A 22,584-nucleotide genomic window follows, 5' to 3' on the forward strand; every position below is an offset into this window, starting at 1 on the left:
TGGACGATATAATTGTAATTTTAAATGAAAGTAAATAGTTTTTTAATTCAGGAGGTTGTAACTTTTTAAATGTTACAGGTGAGCATGAAAGGACAATCGGCGTTGAGAATCGAGACTAAGGAGAGATTGGGACGTTTAATGGTCGGTTATATCGCTTCTGCGAAAGGAACTTATTTCATATTTGTTTCGAAAAACGGATGGGTAGCCCCGGGATGCCCCTTCGAGGTATTTGTGGACGATCCTCCTCCCGGGTATCGGGGGAGATTCGGTGCTTCGGAATGGTGCGATTCCGACGAGGACACGTGCCCAGGTGATATGGAAACAGCAAACTCCCCAGACGAGATCAAAATAAAACAAGAGCGAAAACGGTCGTTTTCGAAAATAGTTCAAATGATATTGAACGGGAAGAGGATATTCTCTTTGAAAAAGTCGGAGGTACCGAAGATAAAAATTGCAGAGTCGGAGGGAGCGGCCGTTTCGGCCTGGTCGTCATCGGGTGAATTCCGCCAGTCTCGATGCAGACGTAGGTCGTTCACATTCATCTCCTCGGAAGGTGCGACATTCCCCCTCGATCTGTCATCAGGAGAGGATTCCAAATTTTTCGACACATTCGACAATCTGGACATTTTCAAGAACGACCATTCCGACATTTGGGCCGTCCAAGCGGATGAAGACGATTCCATGATTACTGGTAGCGAATACTTGGTCAAATTGAGGGAGAATTCTGAAGATATTTTAAATTACTCTTGCTATTCAATTGAGAGTAAAAGTGACAACATTGAAACAATCCGAGGAGATTTTTGTTCAAAGCAAAGTGAAGAAAAAAGTATACCTAATAATGAAAAAGAGAACCTAATAAAAACATTAAAAGAGGACGATTTAAAGAAAATCAAACAAGAAACAATCTGCAATGATTCGTATACAGACGATTTTAAACTTAACACACTTCCATCAATAGACAGGCAAGAATCAGCCAGTGAGACGTCAGTGAGTGAAAAAATAATAGAAGTGGCGATCACTGAAAATTTTGAATGCACGATGAAGAAAGACAATAGGATATTATTAGCAAAAAGAAGATGTAAAAGCATCATGTCATTATTTGAACTGAAGGACACCAAAAAGGGCGAGTTAAGGCGGACACAATCTGCCTTTTACCACATCACCGGCGTGTACAAAACAACGCCAGGCTTTCAAAAAACTACGAGAAAGGTCTTGGTGAAGATAGGAGAGTACTGCGCGAACAAGGAACAAGTTAAATCAAACAATACCGTGAAAACATTGAAAAACTATTGGGACAATTTGACAGTAAAGAAGGAAAACATACCTAAAAAACCTACAGAGATTGAAAAAACCGGAGAAGTAGCGAATATGAAGTTTGTGTTTGAACAGCTTGCTAAGCAGAACGCTGGCCAGACATCAGCGCAAAGAAGGGCAGAAGAAACAAACGCCCCGAACGTTTTCTCGACCGAGGAATGCTCTTCGACCGACTCGTCCACCCACAAGAAGAAAAAGACGAAAACAGAACGAATAACCGGATCCCTGGAAAGGGACCTCAGAGGACTTTTTGAGGACATGAACCATGGAATCGGGATGCCCGGGATCCCCAACAGGCTGGCCCTACTTGCATCCCTGCGTTCCATAGAAGACCATAGCTTAGGCGACAAACCGCTTCTTTCGACAAAAAGACCATTAGACTTGAGACGGAGGACGAGGTGCAGAGGTACAATTCCATGGGATCAATTTTTATCCGCGTTCTGATCCTAGAAAATATTACAGATTATTATTATTTTATAACACAACTAAATTAATGTAATTCAGTACAAGTAGAGCATGCATTATATATTTATTTTATGTAATATCGTACTGAATCTCTCAGCGATTATGATAAAAATGAAGTTAAATAAACATTTTATAATTTGAAATTTTCTACGTTTTTAGTATATTCAATGTTTTAATTTTATTAGAAATTACGCAGAGATACAGTCTGAAGGGAATGGTAGAGAGGAGAGGGAGTGAGTGAGTGAGTGAGAGGGAGTGAGAGTGAGGGGGAGGGAGAGGGGAGAAAGTGAGATGAATAGATAGAGAAAATGAGGTCCACAAAGATGGAGTGAGTGGTTAGAGAGAAAGGGAGAGAGAGAGAGAGAGAGAGAGAGAGAGAGAGAGAGAGAGAGAGAGAGAGAGAGAGAGAGAGAGAGAGAGAGAGAGAAAGAGGGAGAGGGTGGGAAAGAGAGGGTGGGAAAGAGAGGGTGAGAAAGAGAGAGAGAGAGAGAGAGAGAGAGAGAGAGAGAGAGAGAGAGAGAGAGAGAGGGGGTAATAGCTAGTTAGATAGAGAGGGTAGGTAGAAGTAAGGGTAGGAAGAAATGGGACTAAGAGAAAATAGAGTGAGATAGAGATAGAGCGACATTGACAACAACAGAAGAATGAGTGGGAGAGCGTAAAAATTGAAAAAAAAGAGAAAGAGAAATGCCAACTGAAACTATTAATGTTCTTCTCTGAACCTACATTTTATTTTAAATTGTAAATAAAATTCACCTGTTAAACGTGGTAATGTGTTAAGCCATGTGACAAGATTAAAATTATCGTGTGTCAAACACACAACATGGCAGGCAAGCAAGTTTGAAATTCAAAATTTACAGTTTTACACAAAATACACAAAAACCCCACATAAAAAATCCGAAATCAAAATGAGAGAACTCGTCGTTTTACAGCTCGGGAATTGTGGGAATGGAATCGGAACTAAGGTCAGTTTTCTTTTATTCACATTGACCTTTTTATCTTGGAAAGAAAATTGTTCCGTATTCATAATATGATGGTAACATAATTGTAAAATTGGCGTTTTGTTGATTCAGCAGGCGAAGGATCGCCGAAATCAACCAAGGCGGTGATTTAGAAACACAGATCCTTACCAACAATAGATTTTAAGATATAAAATATTTGTCTCTATCATGAGAATGTTTATAAGTTAATGTTATCAAAAGAAATAAATAGTTTTTTAAAAGAAGCACACGTCACACATAGAAGAAAGGGGGGAAATAAAGGGAATACAAAGCTCATATCAAATAGTGGCTGAACTCAGCCAAGGGGTCATTACTTCATTAGACATGTGAATTAATCATTCACCAATGTACATTCAACAACAGTTATAGGATTAACTTAAAAATTTACAGTTTTGGGAAGTTATTTCTGATGAACATGGCGTCACACCTGACGGTACGTGGAAAGGAGACACGGATTTACAGCTCGAAAGAATAAACGTGTATTACGAAGAAGGAAGTAGGTTGAATATTTGACTGTTGAATTTATTCTGAGCGTGTGTGCTCTAAATCTTATCCTTTTCAAATAGGCCGTAGTACGTACGTCCCAAGAAACGTCATGGTCGACCTTGATCCAGGAACTAGACAAATGATCACGAACTCGCCTTACGGAAGGATATTCAAACCGGAGAACATGATTTTCGGGAAAGCCGGAGCGTCGAACAACTTCGGCAAGGGTAGGTACACGGAGGGTTTGGAAGTCGGCGACCAGGCACTCGAAGTCACGAGAAGACTCTGCGAAGCCTGCGATTGTCTGCAGGTGTGTCATTTTTACTTGTGACTATAGAAGGTTGTAGTTGGTAATAGTTTGTTTTTACACAACTGTCGATTGCCTTCAGGGTATACAAATTCTTCACGGCCTTGGTGGTGGTACTGGTTCAGGCCTTGGCCATTTGATGATCGAGGCATTGAGGCAAGAATATCCAGATAGGATTTTAGCAACGTACAGCGTGCAGCCCTCGCCGAAAGTAAGTTATTTCTCTCTAATTTGGCTCATAAATGAAAAACGTTCGACATAAATTTAGGTGTCAGAGACGGTGGTTGAACCGTATAACTGCGTCCTCGGAATGCAGGCTCTCGCGGATTTAGTCGACGCAGTGTACTGTCTCGACAATGAAGCGTTGTACCACATATGTAATAACGTTCTCAAGCTATCTGCGCCGCAATTGGGCGATCTGAATCATCTAATATCCTGTGCCATGTCGGGCACAACTACTTGCTTCAGGTAATTTTTTTATTTTTTATTTCATGTAGTCGTTTTCGATCATTCTGGTCTTCATCATCCGCGTTTCGGCATTTATCCATTACCAATTTAATTAAGAAAGTTTTGTTCTAGTATCTGCAAGTACAAGCTACATGTTCATCAATCTGCAGAGTCTAACAAAAAATCTCTGTTTAATTTTCCTTTATATGTTTCTTCTTCGGTTTATGTTACTTTGGAGTATAGAGAATGACTGAAAAAAGAGGGAGATAGAAATAGTAGAAAAGAAAGAAAGAAAGAGAGAGAGAGAGAGAGAGAGAGAGAGAGAGAGAGAGAGAGGGGGGGGAGAAATAGCTAGTTAGATAGAGAGGGTAGGTAGGAAGAAAGTAAGGGTAGGAAGAAATGAGACTAAGAGAAAATAGAGTGAGATAGAGATAGAGCGACATTGACAACGACGGAAGACAGAGGAAGAATGAGTGGGAGAGAGAGAGAGAGAGAGAGAGAGAGAGAGAGAGAGAGAGAGAGAGAGAGAGAGAGAGAGTAAGAGAGAGGGAGATATAAAAATATGAATAGATAGGTAGGTACTATCCAAAGATGGAGAGAATGGTAAAGAGAGAAATGAGGGGAAAAAGGAAAGAGAGCGCCAGAGAGAGGAAGAATCAACGAGAGAAAGAGAGGGAGGGAGAAAGAGAGTGAGAGAGAGAAAGTGAGAGAAAGGGAGGGGGAGAGAGAGAGGAAAGAGAGAAAGCGTGACAGAGTGAGACTCAGTAAGAGTGTGAGGGGAGATGAATAGAGAAAAATGTATGCATTGATAGTGTAGTGTAGAGAATGTCTTTTTTTTTAAACAGATTCCCTGGGCAACTGAACTCCGATTTAAGAAAGATTTTGACCAACATGGTCCCTTTTCCCCGTCTTCACTTCTTCATACCTGCGTACGTACCGTTGACCGCTAGAGGAAGCCAGCAGTACAGGCAGATGACCGTCCCGTCTCTCGTACAGCAGATGTTCGACCCGAATTGTTATATGTGTGCTGTCGATCCCAAGAATGGGAAATTCCTTACTTGTGCGGGGATTTTCCGGTATACATTTTTATATTAAATAACTCTGTTTTTTATTGACAAACGGTCCTTTTGAAAATTTTTAGAGGAAGGATGTCGACAAGAGAGGTAGATGAGCAAATGTTAAACGTGCAATTGAAAAACGCCGAATATTTCTCTGAATGGATACCGAACAACTTGAAAACGGCTATATGCGATATTCCTCCAAGAGGCTTGAAAATGTCATGCACATTCCTAGGTAAGAAAAACTATCACTATTACAAAATTCCATCTAACCCTTTTGTTGTTACGGATGACAGGAAATATGACCTCTTGCTGTGACATGTTGGGTAGAGTGTTGGAATCTTTTATCTCCATGTACAGGAAGAAGGCCTTCGTCCACTGGTACACCGGCGAAGGGATGGAACTCCAGGAATTCGATGATTCTGAGAGGATTTTGACTGAAACGATTGAACATTACAGGAGCTATGCAAACGCAGCACCACCAGAGAAAGGAGGGAGTGTGTCCCCAGTTAAAGGAGGCAGTTATTCTTCTAAAGCGTCTTATAATGAAGCCTTTTAAAATAAACACTAAAACTTAACAGCAATTTATGAGATTATTTCTAACTCCCAGGTCAGATTGAAAATGCTATTTGACGTAAAATATGTAAAACGGGAACTAGTAAAGTTTTCAATTTATAACTTGCTTTTTGAAAATATCATCTCAATTTTACCGCCTTAATAGCACAAGTTAATAGAAATGAAAATTGGGTGTTTAAGAATTTTGCCTATTATTTCTGATAGTTCACCTCTAGTAGAGCAACATAAACCTAAAGATTAATTTTTCAGAGATTAATATTTTATGTATGTACGTGATTGGGTGTTTAGTGACCGTTAATTAATGATTATTTGGAGATCGTGAGATGCGGTCTGATGTGACGAAGTTTAGATAAAAATTTCCCGTATCGTGCCAACGTTTCGATCTTTATTGAGATCATCTTCAGGGCCTGGGGTTTATAAGCATTGTTTAAATTATACAAATACATCTAGGACATAAGGAAAAAATGAATTTATACAATAAATATTAACAACAACGTTTCTATCTTTGTTGAGGTCCTCTTCAGGGCTCAAAGTGTCAGTTTTCCGTGTAGATGTGTCATTCTTGTTCGTCGTGTGGGCACTCTCAACACTTTTAGAGGTGCTTGTTCATTTAGAAACAACACCTCAAAACCGAAAGGCGAGAATGAAAGAAATAAAGAAAGAGGGAGTGAGAGGGAGAGGGAGAGAAAAAAAATGAATCGACGAGATAAAGAGAGGGAAGGGAGAGAGAGCGAGAGAGGGAAAGATAATGAATATACGAGAGAAAAAGAGGGAGAGGGTGGGAAAGAGAGGGTGGGAAAGAGAGGGTGAGAAAGAGAGGGTGGGAAAGAGAGGGAAGGGAGGAGAGTAGGGANGTGTGTGAGAGAGAGAGTGATGAATAGACAGGTAAATAGTAGGTTAGGAAGAAATTAATAATAAGACTAGGAGAGAATTGGTTTCATATATGTTTGATGCCCGACTCAACCCACCAAAACGTGTGTGGTGGTTGGTGACCGTTAATCGAAAATTATTCAGAAATCGTTGCTGTCTGGTGTGATGTAGGTTTCAGAAAAACATTTTCTTTATCGTGCCAACGTTTCGATCTTTATTGAGATCATCTTCAGGGCTCAAGTGTTTGTGTTCTGTGTAATTGTGTCATTCTTGCTTCTTCGTGTTGAGAGTGCTCCCTCTCCCTTATGATAACCTTGAAATTGGTCGAAAGCTTGCAGATAATTCAATTTTTCATCCAGACCGTACAAAGGTCCAGACTATTCTTATCTACAAAATATAAATATCCTGAAGTCTTCTGTCAATAGTGAAATGACCTTGAATTCTGGGCCAGAGCTTGCGCATGTGCGTCAACCTCGAATGGCCTATTCTTAATCGAGTGTGGCTTCTTCTGCGATTCAGATCCTCCGAGTGACACCCATCGATCTTGCTATCGATAATTAGGAGCTTCTTTGCCGATCCGACCCACTGACGATTCCACTACCTTTTGGTCAATCTGTTGAGGATCTTGATAAATAATCTCTTATTTTTTTCAATTAACATGCAACCAAATAGAGCCATAGCCTGTTATGTTTGGCGGCGAAGTTTAACTGAAAATTTCAAAAAACAAGTTGCCGATAGAATACATCACTAGTTTTAGTGTTACATCTTTAAATGTAAAAAAACATGATCTAGTTTTGTGAAGATCTAGTAACTGTAGTAAGTAAATAAATGACCGTTTCGCATTTTAAATTGTTTACAAAACAAACCAAGCGTCAGAGAAAATGTTCGTCTACCAATACTTTTAATACTAAAAAAAACTAATTTTAATGGAAATTTTACAAATGAAATCTGTTCAAATGCATATGACACACTTTCTAAAACAATGACATGTACAGCATATAATGTAGACGTCTTCTGGAATTTATTGCTCTTCATGCTGGTTTTTACATTCCTGTACTTCATCCTGATAGTTGCTTGCGAGTAATAACAGCCAAGATGCCGTAGTAAGTAGAAACGTACCGTTAAAAAAAAAAGTAGTTCAGAATTAGAAGTACAGATTTACCTTCTTACTATCACAGAGTTAAAAGATTACTGCAACTTCTGAGACTGTACTGTTGACAAACTACACGTAGTTTTAATGCGATTCGATCGAAGCGTTGAGATCGAATAAAAGCTGAGTATTTAGTCAAACACATGTATCTGTAACAAACATATAACATGGCTTGCCCTTGCGGTAGCATTTCCATTGGTTTGGCCATATTGGCAGTGATAATTGCGGCACTGATCGTTGTTCTCCTTCTGAGTACGATTTCGGAGGCAAGTATTTCAATCATATGATTGAATTTTCATAAGTGTTGACAATAGATATGTAGTTTTCCGGAATTCCGATTGAAACAACCCCCGTCGGGGGTGTAGCTCCTTCCGTTAACCACCGAGGCTGTTCGATAACTGTACCAGGATTAGCTCTACACAGTTTAATGGTATTTTAAAATGTGGAGAACTATAAAAAGGATTTCTTGTTGTGTCGTTAGATACAAGAGACCTCGTACGGTTTTGGTTTGAGCTTAAGTGCGGATAAGATGAAAGAAAATTTGTGAAATTTAACGATGTCGTTGTTATTCCTAATTTGTAACTTCCACGACCTCGCGTTCCTCATAGCGGGGTTGACTTTATTGAGTATTCTTGTCAAAGCGTATATTGAAATTTCAGGAGCGGGAAGGCAATCGTCCATAAACGGGTCCAATTCTAGAAGTGTCAGCAGTCCTACGAGTCCTACCAACAGTTCACGGAGTCGTATAGAAAGTGGGAAAATGTCCACAGACGAATCTTCAAACGTAAAGAAAAGGTTTAAAAGTAAATCAAAGAAATCCTCGTATGACAGAAGCTACAGTACTAGCAGTGAAGGCACCAAGGATAAAAAGAGGAAAGAATCTACGAGAGGTAAGTCAATTAGTCCACAATCCGAAACATATTCATCAGAAGCCGATGGAGGTGATAATAATGAAACTTCTGTCAACTCATCGAGCGTCTGGGAGAAAAGAGGTCGATCTAGGACACCTCGTAAATTAACCATTACGAACAATAGCGATGAGAATTGTGACATTTCATCTATAACAACTGGCAAAAAACCATCAGCAGATAGGAAATCTATAACGACGGCAGAGCTTACGTCTGATGGGTGTAATGCTGGAGACAACCACGAAATTAAACGAGAGTTTAGCATACATAAGTCCAGGTCTGCTTCTTTGAATGTTAAAAAAGCGAGTGAAGTTAATAAACCGACTCTGACAGAAACAACATACAACATTTTGCGAGATGTAAGCCCGAAATTCGTCTATAAGGAAAAGGTTCAGAGACAGAATACAATTCAACCACCTGTACATAAAGGAGTACCTGAGCCTCTTATCACTAGTAATATAATTGTCGAAGTGGGTAATGACACAAGTTCCCAAAGATTGATATGGGAGCACGAACCCCAGCCGAAGTCTACGTGTAACAAAGGGACTATAAAAATTGATTTCGAAAATAACGGCAGGATACCTGATTACAAACTGTCAAAAGGTAAAAGCAGGAAACCCAAAGCTTTTGCGAGTTCACGGCCGTTTGGAGGACTTAGTTCGGAGCCGGCACCGAGTGAAATCGAAGTGGGAAAGAATGCTTGCAGTAGCAAAAGGGTGCGTTCGAAGTCCGGTAGTAAAAAAAGGAAGGTTCGTTCGACATCGCCACCGAAAAAAGCAGTTGGGGCTAAGAACGTGAAGCCTCCAGCAGGGGTTAATACGACGACTCTCGTAAAGAAAGTCGTCACTTCCAAAAAACCCGACACTCACTTAGACAACACCCAGCCTGCTTTAAAATCATTAATAAATGCAACCAAGGGAGTCAATCCCAGTGCACAAATCAACACAAATACCCCCTACACAGAAAGCGATGCTAGAAACAAATTAGGGCCATGCGGAACCCTGAATGATTACGATGGAATCAACAAAGCTAACCCACGTGCGGGAGTCGGCATGAATATCTTCGCCGAAAAGGATGCTGGAAAGAAAACCGGGTTTTCCGAAGGAAATCGTCCTGCGACTTACATGAAACGCGACAATACATTGCTCTCGGGAGGTCTTCGGTCAAATCCACTTCAAAATGATTACGGGGCAGTCAAGAAAACTAACCCAGCACGAGGAGGTGCAGGAGTCACCAGCACGAATATCTGCGGTGATAACGGTGCTGGAATGAAAATCGAGCCTGACGGAGGAATTTGTACCACAACTGCTTACTCAAAACGCGATGATACTGGGCCCCGTGGAGAAGTCCGTTCAAAACCAATCCACAACGAATATGGTACAGGCAAGAAAGCCAACCCATGTGGAGGAGTCGGCACGACTATCTCTGGCGAACAGGACGCTGGAAAGAAAATCGGGCCTTGCGCAGGAATTCGTACCACGACTGCTTATACAAAACGCGATGATACAGGGCCCTGTGGAGAGGTCCGTTCAAATCCACTCTACAACGAATATGGCACTGGCAGAAAAGCCAACCCATGTGGAGGAGTCGGCACGACTATCTGCGGCGAAAAGGATTCTCGAAAGATAAACTGGCCTTGTGGTGGAAATCTTCCGTCGACGACTTACGTGAAAAACGAGGGTGCGTTCCCCTGTGGAACAGCTCGTGCAAATTCACTCCTACGTGGATACGACATTACCACGAAAGCCAACCCCTGTGCTGGAATCAACAAGAAATCTTTGTAACGTGAAAAGAGAATCATTGTTGAAGTAACGGAATATAATTAGGTCAAAATAGTAAATGCTTAAACAAGATGATCTACATCTATAGATGAAAGATTTTCGGTGGCGGTAGTCACATCAGGAATAAAAAAGCAGGTATATTCTAAGGCACTCGATTTGAAAAGTTCCCAATCCCTAAAAAGGGTGTGGTTTTTTACTCTAAACCAAATAATCTTTTATTCATGATGAAGCTTTTGCTTCACCTTGATGTTGACAATTTGCATGGTTTTCAAAGCTCGAGTGAAATATAGCAATAATCCTTGCCCAAAACAGATGGTTACATTTACTTCACAAAATGGCAAATTGTTGTTATGACTTCCACGAATTTCTCTTATTCTGTATAGCTATAGTTCTTGCCGGGTTAATCGTCTACTATTACAAGAACTATGCGAGGAACACTGCGCTCGCTAATTAATGTTTGTACGTATCGACATTATTACTAGTTATGCCGTTGAAAGGGAATTTCTTTCTTCAAATAGCTTAGACGACTTAAGGTTTTCATTTACCCCTTTTTAAAACTGACATTCGATCAAATATCGCCAGTCGTCTAGAAATTGTATCTCGAAGTGCACTCAAACGACGAACGTACAAAATTAGGTTTACACTAGGTGATTCTATAATTTTGTTAGTTATCTTTGATACAATATAAAAGTCATATTTAAAAGAGTTTAACACAAAAACATGTGTATTTAATAAGTAAATACGCGAACAATAATGATACCAGTACTTGACAGACAGATCTTTAAGTTGTATACACTTTACGGTGACACTTTTTCAAAGATTATTTTCCTCCTAGCCATTCTCAACTTGTCCTATGCCATTTTACGAGACTTAAGAAATTAATTCTCCAAATGAATGAAATTTAAACAATTAAAAAAGCCACCAGGTGGCTTATATTTAAATAAACGAACACGAGAACTAGGCGACTTATCCATGACCGTTTTATAAATGGACCGCGGGCTGGATCATAAGCTACCAATTTTGGACTTTAGCCAGGCTTCTTGGGAGGAACTGATACTGGCCAATTTCCTTGTGATATGCCTATATTATCTCACTAATTGTCTGTGAGTTAACGATGAGCCAGATTAACGGGACGCTTGATTTTTCAGTAAACTGGACGGGCTCGTGTTCGGACTAATTGATCCATGCGACGTCTATCCTCTCATGATAGCTTTTATGGTCGCACTCGGCATGTACGCTATTCTGACCCTCGCTGACGGCTTCTGCAACAGGACGACGGGAGCTTAAGACAAGGAGCTCGTCGGCACGGTGCGTAATCTTCATAAAAACTAAAATTATTCTCTAAAAAAAAAAAAAAAAATCTGTAGCCATTATATGATACCATAAACAAACGAGATCTAACATTAATTATTAAATAACTATTTATTTTATACTGGGTACATAATTATATTAATAACTTGGCAGTACCTATTGGTGTCCAAGACAATCTAGTATACCTAAGTATAAAATAATTGGTAATATTTAAATATCAAATTCATAACATAAGATGGGCTTGGTTCTTCCTAAAAATTTTAGGTGAGTGGCTTCTGCATATTTATTTAGGTATTTATGTTGTCATACTTTGTATTTTTTAAAGCAAACTATAGTTTTAGCTGAGACATCAGATTTTTGCCTCACCCCCATACATGTACATCAACATGAGGGATTTTTCAAGTCCCAATGTAGGAGGTTCTAGGTTACAAATTTACCAAATCCAAGAAATTTACCCTCAGGGTGCCGATGGGAAAAAAAAGCCTGTTTGTATGTCGGGTTGGAATGCAGGGCCGCTGGATTGGAACCTGGGACCTTTACCTTACAGTGATGACCACTGTGTCAACGCCTAAACTGTTGTGGCCACCGACACTTTGAAATATTTGGCACTTTTAAATTTTGCAATGAGTGTTTTTGGAATATCATTGGTGTTAATCCAGACAGGATTTAATCATTCGAATAAAGATTAGTATTCCGTGACGCATTGACAGTGAGGGCTTCCTAAAGACCAGTAAAGTTTGCTGATTTTAATCTAAGTTCCGTGCTCTTGGCTTAGATGTGCTTGTTCTATTTTGCCTTCAAAGATGGTAATTGGCTAAGGAAAGTTTAATCATGACATCTGTCATCCCTGAACTTTTTTGTGGCATACCAAACTGTCAAAATGTAGATCATAGAAAGAGATCATCAAAAAACCATTGCAGAAACTAACGGCAGATCTACTAAAACTATGACATCTTAGGAATAGAATGATAGAACTGCAGACTCCGAATGCATATCTAGACTCGGTGTTTACGCCGTAAGGATTACTCGGATAAGATTTCGGAAAACCCCCCGCCACGTTTCCGGCCTCGTCGTCGGCCAGATCGAGTTTTGATTTCGTCGTGTCGTCGTCTTGAGTCATTGTAATTTTTATAAATCGTGGCCCAGTTTAAAGTTTATTTTATTTCGTTTATTGTCTTCATTTGATGAATTTATCGTCGTCATCGCTCCGGTTGGTGAGGTTCCTGAGATATCTGCGTGGTGAAGGTCCCCTGTCCCGACTTTTCCTGTCTTTTCCGACCATTTTCCTCCTTGCATCCCCCTTTACTTCAGTTGAGGTAGCTGGACGATCATCACCCGAGGTGAGTGCTTTATTTCCTTTTTATTTGATAATTCATTTTATTTTAGTTTAATTTTAAACCCATACAGTCCACTTGATCAGACACTCGGAGTGGCAGAAACATTGCCATGATGAAGAAAAAATAGCGGAACATGTCCTCTGTTGTACAAAGGCCTCTGCTGCATGAGATTCCTACTTCTGGGAGAAGAAAAGACAAGGTCTGAAATTAGCTTGCCCCGTATTTGGTGCTTTTGTTCAATGCTTGAGATTTTCTTTCTCAAGCCATTTTTCCTGTTCCAACTTATATATACACCAGTGCACCTAGTGGTCCCATGGGTGAGAGGGTTCAGCTTGTTCATTTTTTTCTGGGACCCATTTTATCTTGTTTTCCCAGAGCCATTAGGCATTCCCAGACAAGTTTGAAGTTGAAACCTGAATGTCAAAAAATATGTAGATCTGCATACCTTTCACATTTTTCATATTAACTCCTGTACTACTGAGATGTATTGCGTGAATTTTAGGATTAGACCACAGGGCTTTGCTAGGGTATAGTTGGGTCCTTTTACCCTTACACCTACTCACTGTTCCATCTGTGTACATGTTAGGGCCCATTTCGAAAACTTGGGGCTTTCTTACTTCCAAAGATCTCTATTATCTATGGAAGGATCTGTCAAAGTTGACAGATCTTTCCATAGATCTCTCATATTTACCGTTATAGCCATCTCATTTATTTTACTTACCACGAATCCTAAAATATTTGAGAATGAAGGTTTGGCCCAAACAAATAATTATTGCTATTTATTTGTTTTCGACCATACATTTTTAACTAATGTTTAAACAACAAGATATATATATTTTTTTTTAACTCAGTACAAATCTATGAACATAAATTCAAGATGTTTAAGAAATAAGGCATTTTATAAAAAGTAAAACAAATGGAAGTAATGTTTTTTAGAACCAATTGTTTTAAAGAAAATTCAAAATTAATAGTAACAAACAATAAATAAATAATAAAGTGAAAATAAAAAAATGACTGTTTTATTTTAATACTCTTCAATAATTTCACCATGGAATTGTTTCAGGATTGGGTTTTCTATGGGAATAATCAAGTGATCTGTATCCTTTTTCCATCTGACAATTTGGTGATCGATGAACTCAGTGAGCTGCGTTCTGAGTGCGAGGTCCGAACTCACAATGAAACTATCCCTGCACTGCCTGTACAGTTCGGAAAACAGCATACCTATGGATACGAGGGCAATAGATTACACATATCAACATTACAACACTACATACATTCACACAAATAAACCCTGTGAAAAATCCTATTAATTTCTTTACCTGGGTATTGCCTCCCGGTGTAATTGAGCTGGTGGTTAAGCAATATTTTGAAGACTTCGCGCGTGTTGCGGGTGAGAGATTGGTACACGTTTTTGAGAGCTGACAAAACAATCGCCCCAGATCTTTGAACCATCAATGAAGACTCGAAACTCGTTTCTTCCAAATATGGCTCAAAAGTTGTCGCATCCTCCCAAACAAAGTTGAAATCGCTCAACTTTTTCTGATCCCAAACTATAAAATCATTTATATAGACTTTAATTAATACCCAAGACTTCTCAATCACAATGAATGGTTAAAAGAACAAAATATTTTATGAGTTTATAGTTTAAATTTTGATAAAAACCAAACAAATTAGTATGAATGTTTGTTATGATTAATTTTTGTTTTAAAATGGGAATAAAACTTACTCAGAGGGCCATTTATGTGGTCCATCGAGGCGATCATGTGTACCTTTGGGAGGCTTGCAAGTCGTGAGAGGATTCCTTGATTCTTTTCACATTTTAAAAGTCCAGAATCTATGGCGTGGACAATAATAAATACCCGGTTTATAACTGATGAATTCTGCTTTTCTGCGATAGCTTCGAGCACTTCGTGTGGCAGTGCTGGTAAATTATTTATTTTCAGTAAGTTTACAGCTATGCAGTCCAATATCTGGAATTTTAAGCGCACTGATCTTTGAATGAAATCTTATTTAAATAAGGAAACTCAAAAATTACAGGTTTCACAGTTATTCCAGGGAAAAATCCATTTACGACGATTGTGAGGCAATCCCTAAGGTACAAATCTCTAAAGAGGTCTAGTAGAGTCTTCTTCGAACCGACCCCATACACCAATACATTATAACCTTCACTAAAAAATTAAATAAAAATAATAACTTTAAATAATACAAAAATAAAATAAAATTCACCTCATTGAGAACAACCATCGTTTGAACATCGACTGATTACAGCTTTGTAAATCACCCAAAGCAGCTTCATGAGTAGGATTGATGCTTTTTAAAAGAGAAGTCAGCTGATCTTGTTGAATTTTGGGATTTTTCAACTTGCTTAAAGTGTGATTTGAAGTTACTGAACGTGTATTTTTTCTTTCAAAGTACTCATCCGAAGTAAACAGCTGAAATACAAATAATGTTTTCTTTCTAATGCCACTATAATAGAAATAAACACACATACAAAATTATGGTTTATTTCTCCTCTTGGTTTATGAGATTGGACTTTTGAAGATTCGGCAATTTGCAATGTCCTTATACTCGGGATTTCGTCAGCATCACTATCAGATTCATCAGAGTCTGAAGAGGTGGTAGGTAAGTAATCGCTTTCACTTTCTTCTAAAAGTTTATCTAATTTTTGCCTTGTAGCTTCTTCAATGATTCCTGGAAAAACACATTTGAATACAAACTGACTAAATGATTAATTAAAACTGTGTACTTTTTTTAATTTTCGTCCTAGCAGCATGTGGTGTCTTTGCACTAGATTGTTCTGTCCTCCTTTGTGGTGTTTCCTTGCCCTTGCCTAACTGGCCGACAGTCTCTGACGCCTTTTGAAGCATACCGTCTCTTTTACGAGGCGTTTGGAAACCAAAAAGCTGCTTCCCAAGTGCATTGTCATCATCGTAAAGAGCTATAGCACCATTGAATTCAGAGTTAAAAAAAAAAAAAAAAAAAAAAAAAACTCAAGGTCCAAACAGTATCTTGCAATTAGAAAAAGTTAAACTCATATTTGTATCCTGTTAGATGATATATCAAAACTTTTTGGCTAACGAGAAACTAAACAGAAAAAAAGTTTATGTCTCGAGTATTTTACTAAAAATGCCCCAATAATAATAAAAAAGTAAACAAATAATAAAAAAATAATAATAATGGAGGAGGAAAAAAATCTAAAAACTGTTTTTTGAAATGGATTCTGAGGCTGGAAGTGAAAACAAATATAGTCCTTATGGTGTGAAGTTTACAAAGAACCTGATTGTAAGGAAGAAGTTATTGAAAAAAAGAAGAGGAAAGTTCTTTCACAGAGTAAAGTGGAATAGAAGTCAACTCTGGGAAGAAATCAAAGACACATTTTTTTGGTGGTTTAGGAAGAAAGCAAACAGGTTGAACATTTTGAATGGAAAAAAACCTCTTACATCGCAGAATGAAACCTGATGAGGATTCCAGTAGTACCTATTTAAGTTACCTTTCGGTGTAAATAATCATGAATTATTAATGCATCTTGAAAGGTAACTCAGAGATGACACATGATTCATTTGTCCTATAAGGGGGTGTGATACCGTTAATTACAAAGAATGGTCTCAAAGACAATCATGCAATGATCTGACAGCCATTTTCAGTATCGACCACTTTTTCACTCATGAACACTTGATCAAGGTATGGACTTGAAGAAGAAAGCAAATTCAGTTGTTGCCAAGCTTTTGACCTATTTTAAGGTCATCGTCAAGACAAAACTATTTTATATGCAGATTGACATATTAGTTTTCACAGGTGATCTCAAATTTCCTTGAAGACAGACTCAGTCCCAACATTACCAAGGACTTAAGTTCAGTCTTCAGACCAACTTGATCCAGAGTGTTCGTGAGTGAAAAAGTGGTCGATGCTCAACAGTATAAGATTGTTTTTCCCTGATGATGACCTTAAAATAGGTTGAAAGCAATTCAAACAGCTATTATTCATTCAATCTTTTCAATATTGAATGACTGCAATACAGAAATTTCTCTGTTTTGTAACGCACTAAACAAATCTCGGCAAACGAAAGACAATCGACTTTGTTTGCTTAGTATGTACGGAGGGCAAATCAGAGCAAGGAAGCGGTTGGCCTAAGACCTCCTTCTAATGAACACACCAGCTCATTCGTTGGTTCATTCTTCTTGTGCTGAAAAACGCTGGAATATGGAGTAGAATAATGAGACTGCACTAAAAACTGATCGAATTTTAGCGTGAACAGGAATGTTTATGGGCCTACGAACTGTGAATATTAAAATAAATTGAAAAGATTAGATGCTTGACGGGAAACAAGTGAGCTTGTGTAGTGCGAACGATGTGAAAAAGAAAATGGAATCTTTATTGACATATTTTCGCAGTGAAAAAGAGAAAACATTACTGGAAGTTTTGCAGAATCCCTTGGCTCCAACCCTTTGGTTTTGGATGATCCAAGGATGGCCAATGTGTTGGCAACCAACGTTCACCCCTATATGTAATTTGTCTTTGTTTGGCCGAGATTTGCTGGAGTGCGTACCTTAATAGAAAGGCCCATTGAACACAAGAAGAGGGCAAGGGATTGTAAATCGCATTGTCTTGAAAATTTCGTATCGTTTTAAGGAAAACCTTGAGCCTGTGTTGAAATGAATCGTCACTTACCTATCCTTGTATCTACTTGTTCATAAATAGGATGCGAGTCTTCCAAAGGCCAAGGAAGCATTTCTGCGTAATAACAAGAAAACCAAGCAGTAAGGAACAATGCATGGACTTAGGGTTTTGAGGTCATCCCGTTTTTTTTGTTTTTTTGTTGTTGCTTGTAACAAAACCGAATTAAGAAACTCAAAATGAAAAAAAAAACAAAAACAACAAAAAACAACCGTATGTTTTATTTTTAATATATAAAAGGGAAAAAGTAAAATAAAAGTAAAGAATTTTTGAGCATATTTGAAATGTACTACCGGTCGGCTTTTCGCAGTCGTCCAAAGGCTCGACGTCGCTTATTTCCGAGGCGGAGTCGTCCGATTTTGGATCGGCGAGAAGAGAGACGTTCAGTGTTTTGTACTTAGGAACGACCTTTCGACCAGATTTGGTCAAAATCGTCTTCGGCGTTTCATCCCTCTTCGGAGTAGCGTTCAATCTCCTTTCTGAAAGAGTCAAAAATACAATAAACCAAGAAAACCCCCAAAAAATACTGACTTCAAAAAACAACACTAACTCGTCCTGCTTTCATTCTCGGCCGTTTTTGACTTGGCGAAACAGTCAACGACCACGCCGACGTCCTCATCGGGCACGAAAATGACTTCAATTTCCTCCCCTTTGTTTTGTTTAGTCATTGTGTTTTTCCATGAACAACAGATTATAAATTATAAACAAATTCACTCACTATCAAGAATCGTGTGTCAACAGGTTGGTTTATCACTTGAGAGTTCAGTCCCTCTTTGCCGATTCGAGCCAAATTGTTCACAGCCTCCATGACCAATCGGATACGATTAAAGTTTAATTTCGTTTAAAATAATAAATTTACAACTAAACAATTTACGACAAAAATTAAACGCCATTATATTATATATTATTTACTTTTCTATGTAAATAATGATGCAGGAAAGGAAAAAATGAATATTTCTTGACTCTTTAGTGACTGAGAATTTACCCGGGAAACTTTTAATTACGAATTGGGATGGATTTTTCAGGAACAATAAAATCTCTTACACCGAAATTAACAAGGTTGGCGGGTCCCGGATTTGGTTCAAACTTTTTTTGGTTACAACCATTGACTCCAAAATGTCAGAAATTTATCCGCCATCTCTTGTGAATAGGCCCGGGTTTTGCCAAAAAATTTGAAATTTGAAATTTTTCGGTTTTTAATATTTTTGTTTCGCCTTTCTACTCGCTCAAATTTACTATGTGAATATACCATTTAACAACATTTTTTATGTAGATTGAAATAAAAAATATAGTAATAAATTAGTAGTTATTTATCAATAACCAAAAAATTTCTAAAAACCAAATATTTTTCAAGTAAACAGCCATAATTTTTTCGTGCGATTAATATGAAATTTTTGGTTTAGCATCTCTTAAGAGGGAGAATTGAACTTTTTCGCGTTTTAATATTTTTCTTTCGTCTTTCCACTCGCTGAAATCAAAATATACTAATAGTTTATCAATAATTCAATAAATTAAATTTATCAATAACCAAATATTTTTCAAGTAAACTAAGTCATACTCTTTTCATGAGACTAATATTAAAATTTATGGTTTTGCATATCAGGGAACAAAAAGCTAGCGAGCCCTAACTATCAATGTTTATAAATAACTAAAAAAATTCTAAAAACCAAATATTTTTCAAGTAAGCAGTCATAAACATTTTTCTCAAAACTAATATGAAATTTCGTTTTACCATCTCTAGAGATCCTTAAATATAAATTTTTGTTCGAATTAAAATTTATCGATTTTTCCGGTCGGAACGTAAATCGTTATTTAAAAATTAAAAAAAAAAAAATTGGTGTATTAATTTCATTGTTGGCTAAATAAAAGCAAAAATGTTCTACAAATACCACACAGAATATTCCAATTTGGTATGATTTAAGCAGATAAATAAATAAAATACTGATTTTTTTGCATAAAAATTGCATTTTACCTACTCTACTATCTCCCCTCTCCCTCACTAAAGCTCTCCGTGGCCATTTCATTTGTCGCCGAGAATCAAATGATTACTCGATATTTGAAAAATGGCAAAAAGGAGGGAAAATTCAAATGTGGAGTTGAGATGGGAAGTTAGTGTCCGAGGAGATCGAAGTCACGATAGCTCAAGTGGTCGAGCAGCGGCGTATCTAGCCGAAGATCGTGGGTTCGAATCCCGCTCGTGACACTGACTTTTTTATCTCAACTAAAAACCTTAATTAATTAAAAAATATTAATTGGTCAAGCGGACCACGAAAACTAGTGAATTTAACAACATTGTTTAGCCTTCCTACAAACCAAAAATCGAACACCACTAAGGTGGGAATCTGAATTCCGATAATCTGTAATAGCAGCAATGTAATTTTGGCTTAAAAATCAAGCAGGAGGCTTCTTTAAAACTTCGCGCACCGCGACCCGTATTGGTCTATTCTGCAATGCTTTGACTTGCCTTTTCTTCTCTCAGGAAAACGAATTTCAGCCTTCCAACCAACAGAAGACCTATTTAGCTGTTTCTTATTTTTCCTGGCAATTTCTACATAGTCTTATTTCTGCTGTTCCAAGTTTATATATATGCCTGCAGAGTCTGCAGTGTCCAGTCAGTCCTATATCATTCGAGTTCTAAGTCATTCTTTTTTTCCCATTCCCAAGTAACAGGGGCGTTATCCTTAATCCACTGTCTGATGGATATAAGCTTTTTCAAATTTGGTACAAAAGTATTCAGTGCAGATAGGTGTCCTCATCAAACTTTCCTTGACCAGTTTATCGACCTTCTTATTGCCCCTTTGCCTTGTATGTCCTAGTACCCATACAATGGTAATTTTTTTTCAATATCTTGGGCCTTGATACATTCCCAAATGTCTCTGCACTCTTCTACCGATCAGATAGTTGCCTTTAATGTTCGACTGGCTTTAGATGGCTATTCTTTTGTTTGTAATACTCGGACTTTTAATTCCGGTTTTTGGTTTATCTCTTCAGAACCTGCTTTTGACCCATGGCTAGGTCTTAGAGACATCTGTATACATTAGTACATACAGTATATGTATAAGACATTATCTCAACTAAAAACCTTAATTAATCTTTTGAAAATGTTTAAACCAATTTAGTTCTCCCTTTGTTGAAACTGTTGCATTTCAATTTAAATTGAAATTGTGTTTTGTTTCGTTTACATGGTCATTAAATTCAGAAAATTATTTCGATTTACGCAGGAGTCATTTAAATCTCGTTTTAGTCACTGTCGCTTTGTCCTATAAGTTCGGAAACCGCAATTCGACTACATGGCGATATGTGGTCCGGCCCAAAAGGACTATTCGACATAAATATGACAAAAACCTAATAAAAATTCCAGAAAGCTGTAGTTTAAAACAAAACAACTGTAACTTCTGCCGAACACCTTTTTCCATCACATAGTAGAAATTGAGCTCGGGCAGAGAACCAGAATATCTGGGCCATTTGGGTTGATCCCTCCAGCCAGCAGTGACCAGTTGGACCAAAACTTAGTTTACCATCTAGCCAGTAAATCTGTCTTATATTGATCATGCCATTTAGCTTTCTGTCTTTTAGCTATCTTAATTTTCTCTTATGAGTTCCTTTGGCGGGTAATGATCAGTACGATTACATATTGTTATTTTGAGTCGTAGTTGCTCGATAAGGAAAATTTCTAAGAATTATTAAATAAACACATATTTGTAAAACTAAGATTTAACGTTAGGATTATTATAACATGCATTTATATTTTAAACTCAAAAAATCAAGTTTGGCCAAAATACATATTTTTTCATTTTTCTTGTAGTAAATAATTATGGCAGGTTTCTTTTTTCCTCGTGCATTTAAATATTGCTTCAGAAGAAGCATTTGTAAAGAAATTTTTTTCTCTAAACTAGGTTTGGGATTAATGAACCGTTTCTATACACATTACAAATCATATTCTCACGATCTATTTTTTCCTAGAAACACTTTCACCGAAATGTTAATCAGTTTCAATTTATCCTTCCTGTTAGTAACATGGAACAATAGGGTAAAATTAAGTGAGATAATTTTTGACCCAATGTAGTTTTGAAACGTCACACGGCCACTCAGTGGGTCTGTCTTCACTCGCGGTTGCTTTGTTTGAGTTAGTTATACGCGTTTCGGCATTGCACAATCTTCAGTGAGACACTTTGATTTCCGAAAAAAAATGAACACGTTTTCTTTTTCCGCTTTTGATACATTTAAATCTCAGGTAGTATACGACGCGCATAAAAATTCAGATGAACATAATCCAAGGTGTAACGTTCTGGAGAAAACGGAGAAGGTTGTTTCCAAGTCGAGTGTAGATCCAATTTACATAAATTCGAGTGGGTTAGTCGTCTCTGAGGCGACTTTGTTGTTAAACGGCAGGAATTTGTGAAACCATCTTCAACTTCTGTTATGTTATTGCCTTTCAAAGCGCCTAGATAACGATCCATTTCTTAGAAGATTAGCAACGGGGTTGAAAGTGGAGTCTGTGCGAAAATACGGACTTGGAAAGGCAACTATGTAGGAATTGAACTAACAAAGATTACATATTAATTACGATGATAGAGGAATGAATCATGTCTTGAACCGTTTCTTGAGGCCAAATCTTTTAGTCAGACATCTTAACGTGATATGTTGCACTTTTCTAAATAAAGTTTTCATCTGCGCGGAGGGATAGGGAGGGAGGGAGGGTAAGAGAGAGAGACCGAGAAAGATGGATAAATAGAGAAAGAAAGAGAGAGAGAGAGAGAGAGAGAGAGAGAGAGAGAGAGAGAGAGAGAGAGAGAGAAAATGATTGTCGTTTTGACTTAACTCAAATGCATACTATAAAATGTTATCATAGAAGTATGTTTTGAACAATATAATAAAGGTGAATTTTACGATAACATTAAC

The 22,584-nt window shown here is 37.8% G+C and overlaps 3 protein-coding genes across 7 annotated transcripts; 2 read left to right on the forward strand and 1 right to left on the reverse strand.

Annotated features, from left to right (window-relative positions):
* The first annotated feature begins 2,546 nt into the window (after nucleotides 1-2,546).
* LOC106669385 (tubulin beta chain-like) lies at nucleotides 2,547-5,659 on the forward strand. The gene is made up of 8 exons (XM_014398841.2): nucleotides 2,547-2,741; nucleotides 3,168-3,273; nucleotides 3,344-3,573; nucleotides 3,653-3,781; nucleotides 3,839-4,038; nucleotides 4,863-5,093; nucleotides 5,159-5,310; nucleotides 5,372-5,659. Exons 1-8 carry the CDS (start codon nucleotides 2,685-2,687, stop codon nucleotides 5,632-5,634), a joined length of 1,368 nt encoding a protein of 455 aa, XP_014254327.1. The 5' UTR covers nucleotides 2,547-2,684; the 3' UTR covers nucleotides 5,635-5,659.
* Nucleotides 5,660-7,323: 1,664 nt separating this feature from the next.
* LOC106669400 lies at nucleotides 7,324-14,314 on the forward strand. Of its 4 annotated transcripts, XM_014398862.2 has the most exons (5): nucleotides 7,346-7,624; nucleotides 7,700-7,937; nucleotides 8,331-10,495; nucleotides 11,509-11,668; nucleotides 14,072-14,314. In XM_014398862.2, exon 3 carries the CDS (start codon nucleotides 8,432-8,434, stop codon nucleotides 10,361-10,363), a length of 1,932 nt encoding a protein of 643 aa, XP_014254348.1. In that variant the 5' UTR covers nucleotides 7,346-7,624; nucleotides 7,700-7,937; nucleotides 8,331-8,431; the 3' UTR covers nucleotides 10,364-10,495; nucleotides 11,509-11,668; nucleotides 14,072-14,314. The 4 variants fall into 4 exon arrangements, with proteins under 4 accessions (XP_014254349.1, XP_014254348.1, XP_014254347.1 ...); XM_014398863.2 differs by lacking the exon at nucleotides 7,700-7,937 and having other exon boundaries at nucleotides 7,324-7,624; XM_014398861.1 differs by lacking the exons at nucleotides 7,346-7,624; nucleotides 7,700-7,937 and having other exon boundaries at nucleotides 7,949-10,819.
* Nucleotides 14,008-18,452, reverse strand: LOC106669402 (origin recognition complex subunit 2). 2 transcript variants are annotated; one of them, XM_014398865.2, is made up of 10 exons: nucleotides 18,233-18,452; nucleotides 17,976-18,161; nucleotides 17,677-17,739; nucleotides 15,755-15,946; nucleotides 15,500-15,699; nucleotides 15,235-15,440; nucleotides 15,044-15,176; nucleotides 14,735-14,978; nucleotides 14,328-14,558; nucleotides 14,008-14,229 (listed from the first exon to the last, which is right to left on the reverse strand). In XM_014398865.2, the coding sequence occupies exons 1-10, from the start codon at nucleotides 18,348-18,350 to the stop codon at nucleotides 14,033-14,035; spliced, it is 1,770 nt and encodes a 589-aa protein (XP_014254351.1). In that variant the 5' UTR covers nucleotides 18,351-18,452; the 3' UTR covers nucleotides 14,008-14,032. The 2 variants fall into 2 exon arrangements, with proteins under 2 accessions (XP_014254351.1, XP_014254352.1); XM_014398866.2 differs by lacking the exon at nucleotides 17,677-17,739 and having other exon boundaries at nucleotides 14,012-14,229; nucleotides 18,233-18,451.
* Between the last annotated feature and the right edge of the window lie 4,132 nt (nucleotides 18,453-22,584).

The sequence above is a fragment of the Cimex lectularius genome, unplaced genomic scaffold (genome assembly GCF_000648675.2).
Source record: "Cimex lectularius strain Harlan isolate CLEC.00 unplaced genomic scaffold, Clec_2.1 scaffold11, whole genome shotgun sequence".
NCBI lineage: Eukaryota > Metazoa > Arthropoda > Insecta > Hemiptera > Cimicidae > Cimex > Cimex lectularius.

Excerpts from the sequence above, each read along its gene's own strand:
- LOC106669400 (XM_014398861.1), top strand. The coding sequence starts at position 8,228 with ATGTCGTTGTTATTCCTAATTTGTAACTTCCACGACCTCGCGTTCCTC.
- LOC106669402 (XM_014398865.2), bottom strand. The coding sequence starts at position 18,350 with ATGACTAAACAAAACAAAGGGGAGGAAATTGAAGTCATTTTCGTGCCC. Across the intron at positions 17,740-17,975 it reads CGACTGCGAAAAGCCGACCG|AAATGCTTCCTTGGCCTTTG; the intron begins GTAGTACATTTC and ends GTTATTACGCAG. Across the intron at positions 14,559-14,734 it reads CCACATAAATGGCCCTCTGA|TTTGGGATCAGAAAAAGTTG; the intron begins GTAAGTTTTATT and ends ATGATTTTATAG.
- LOC106669385 (XM_014398841.2), top strand. The coding sequence starts at position 2,685 with ATGAGAGAACTCGTCGTTTTACAGCTCGGGAATTGTGGGAATGGAATC. Across the intron at positions 3,782-3,838 it reads GCGTGCAGCCCTCGCCGAAA|GTGTCAGAGACGGTGGTTGA; the intron begins GTAAGTTATTTC and ends ACATAAATTTAG. Across the intron at positions 4,039-4,862 it reads GGCACAACTACTTGCTTCAG|ATTCCCTGGGCAACTGAACT; the intron begins GTAATTTTTTTA and ends TTTTTTAAACAG.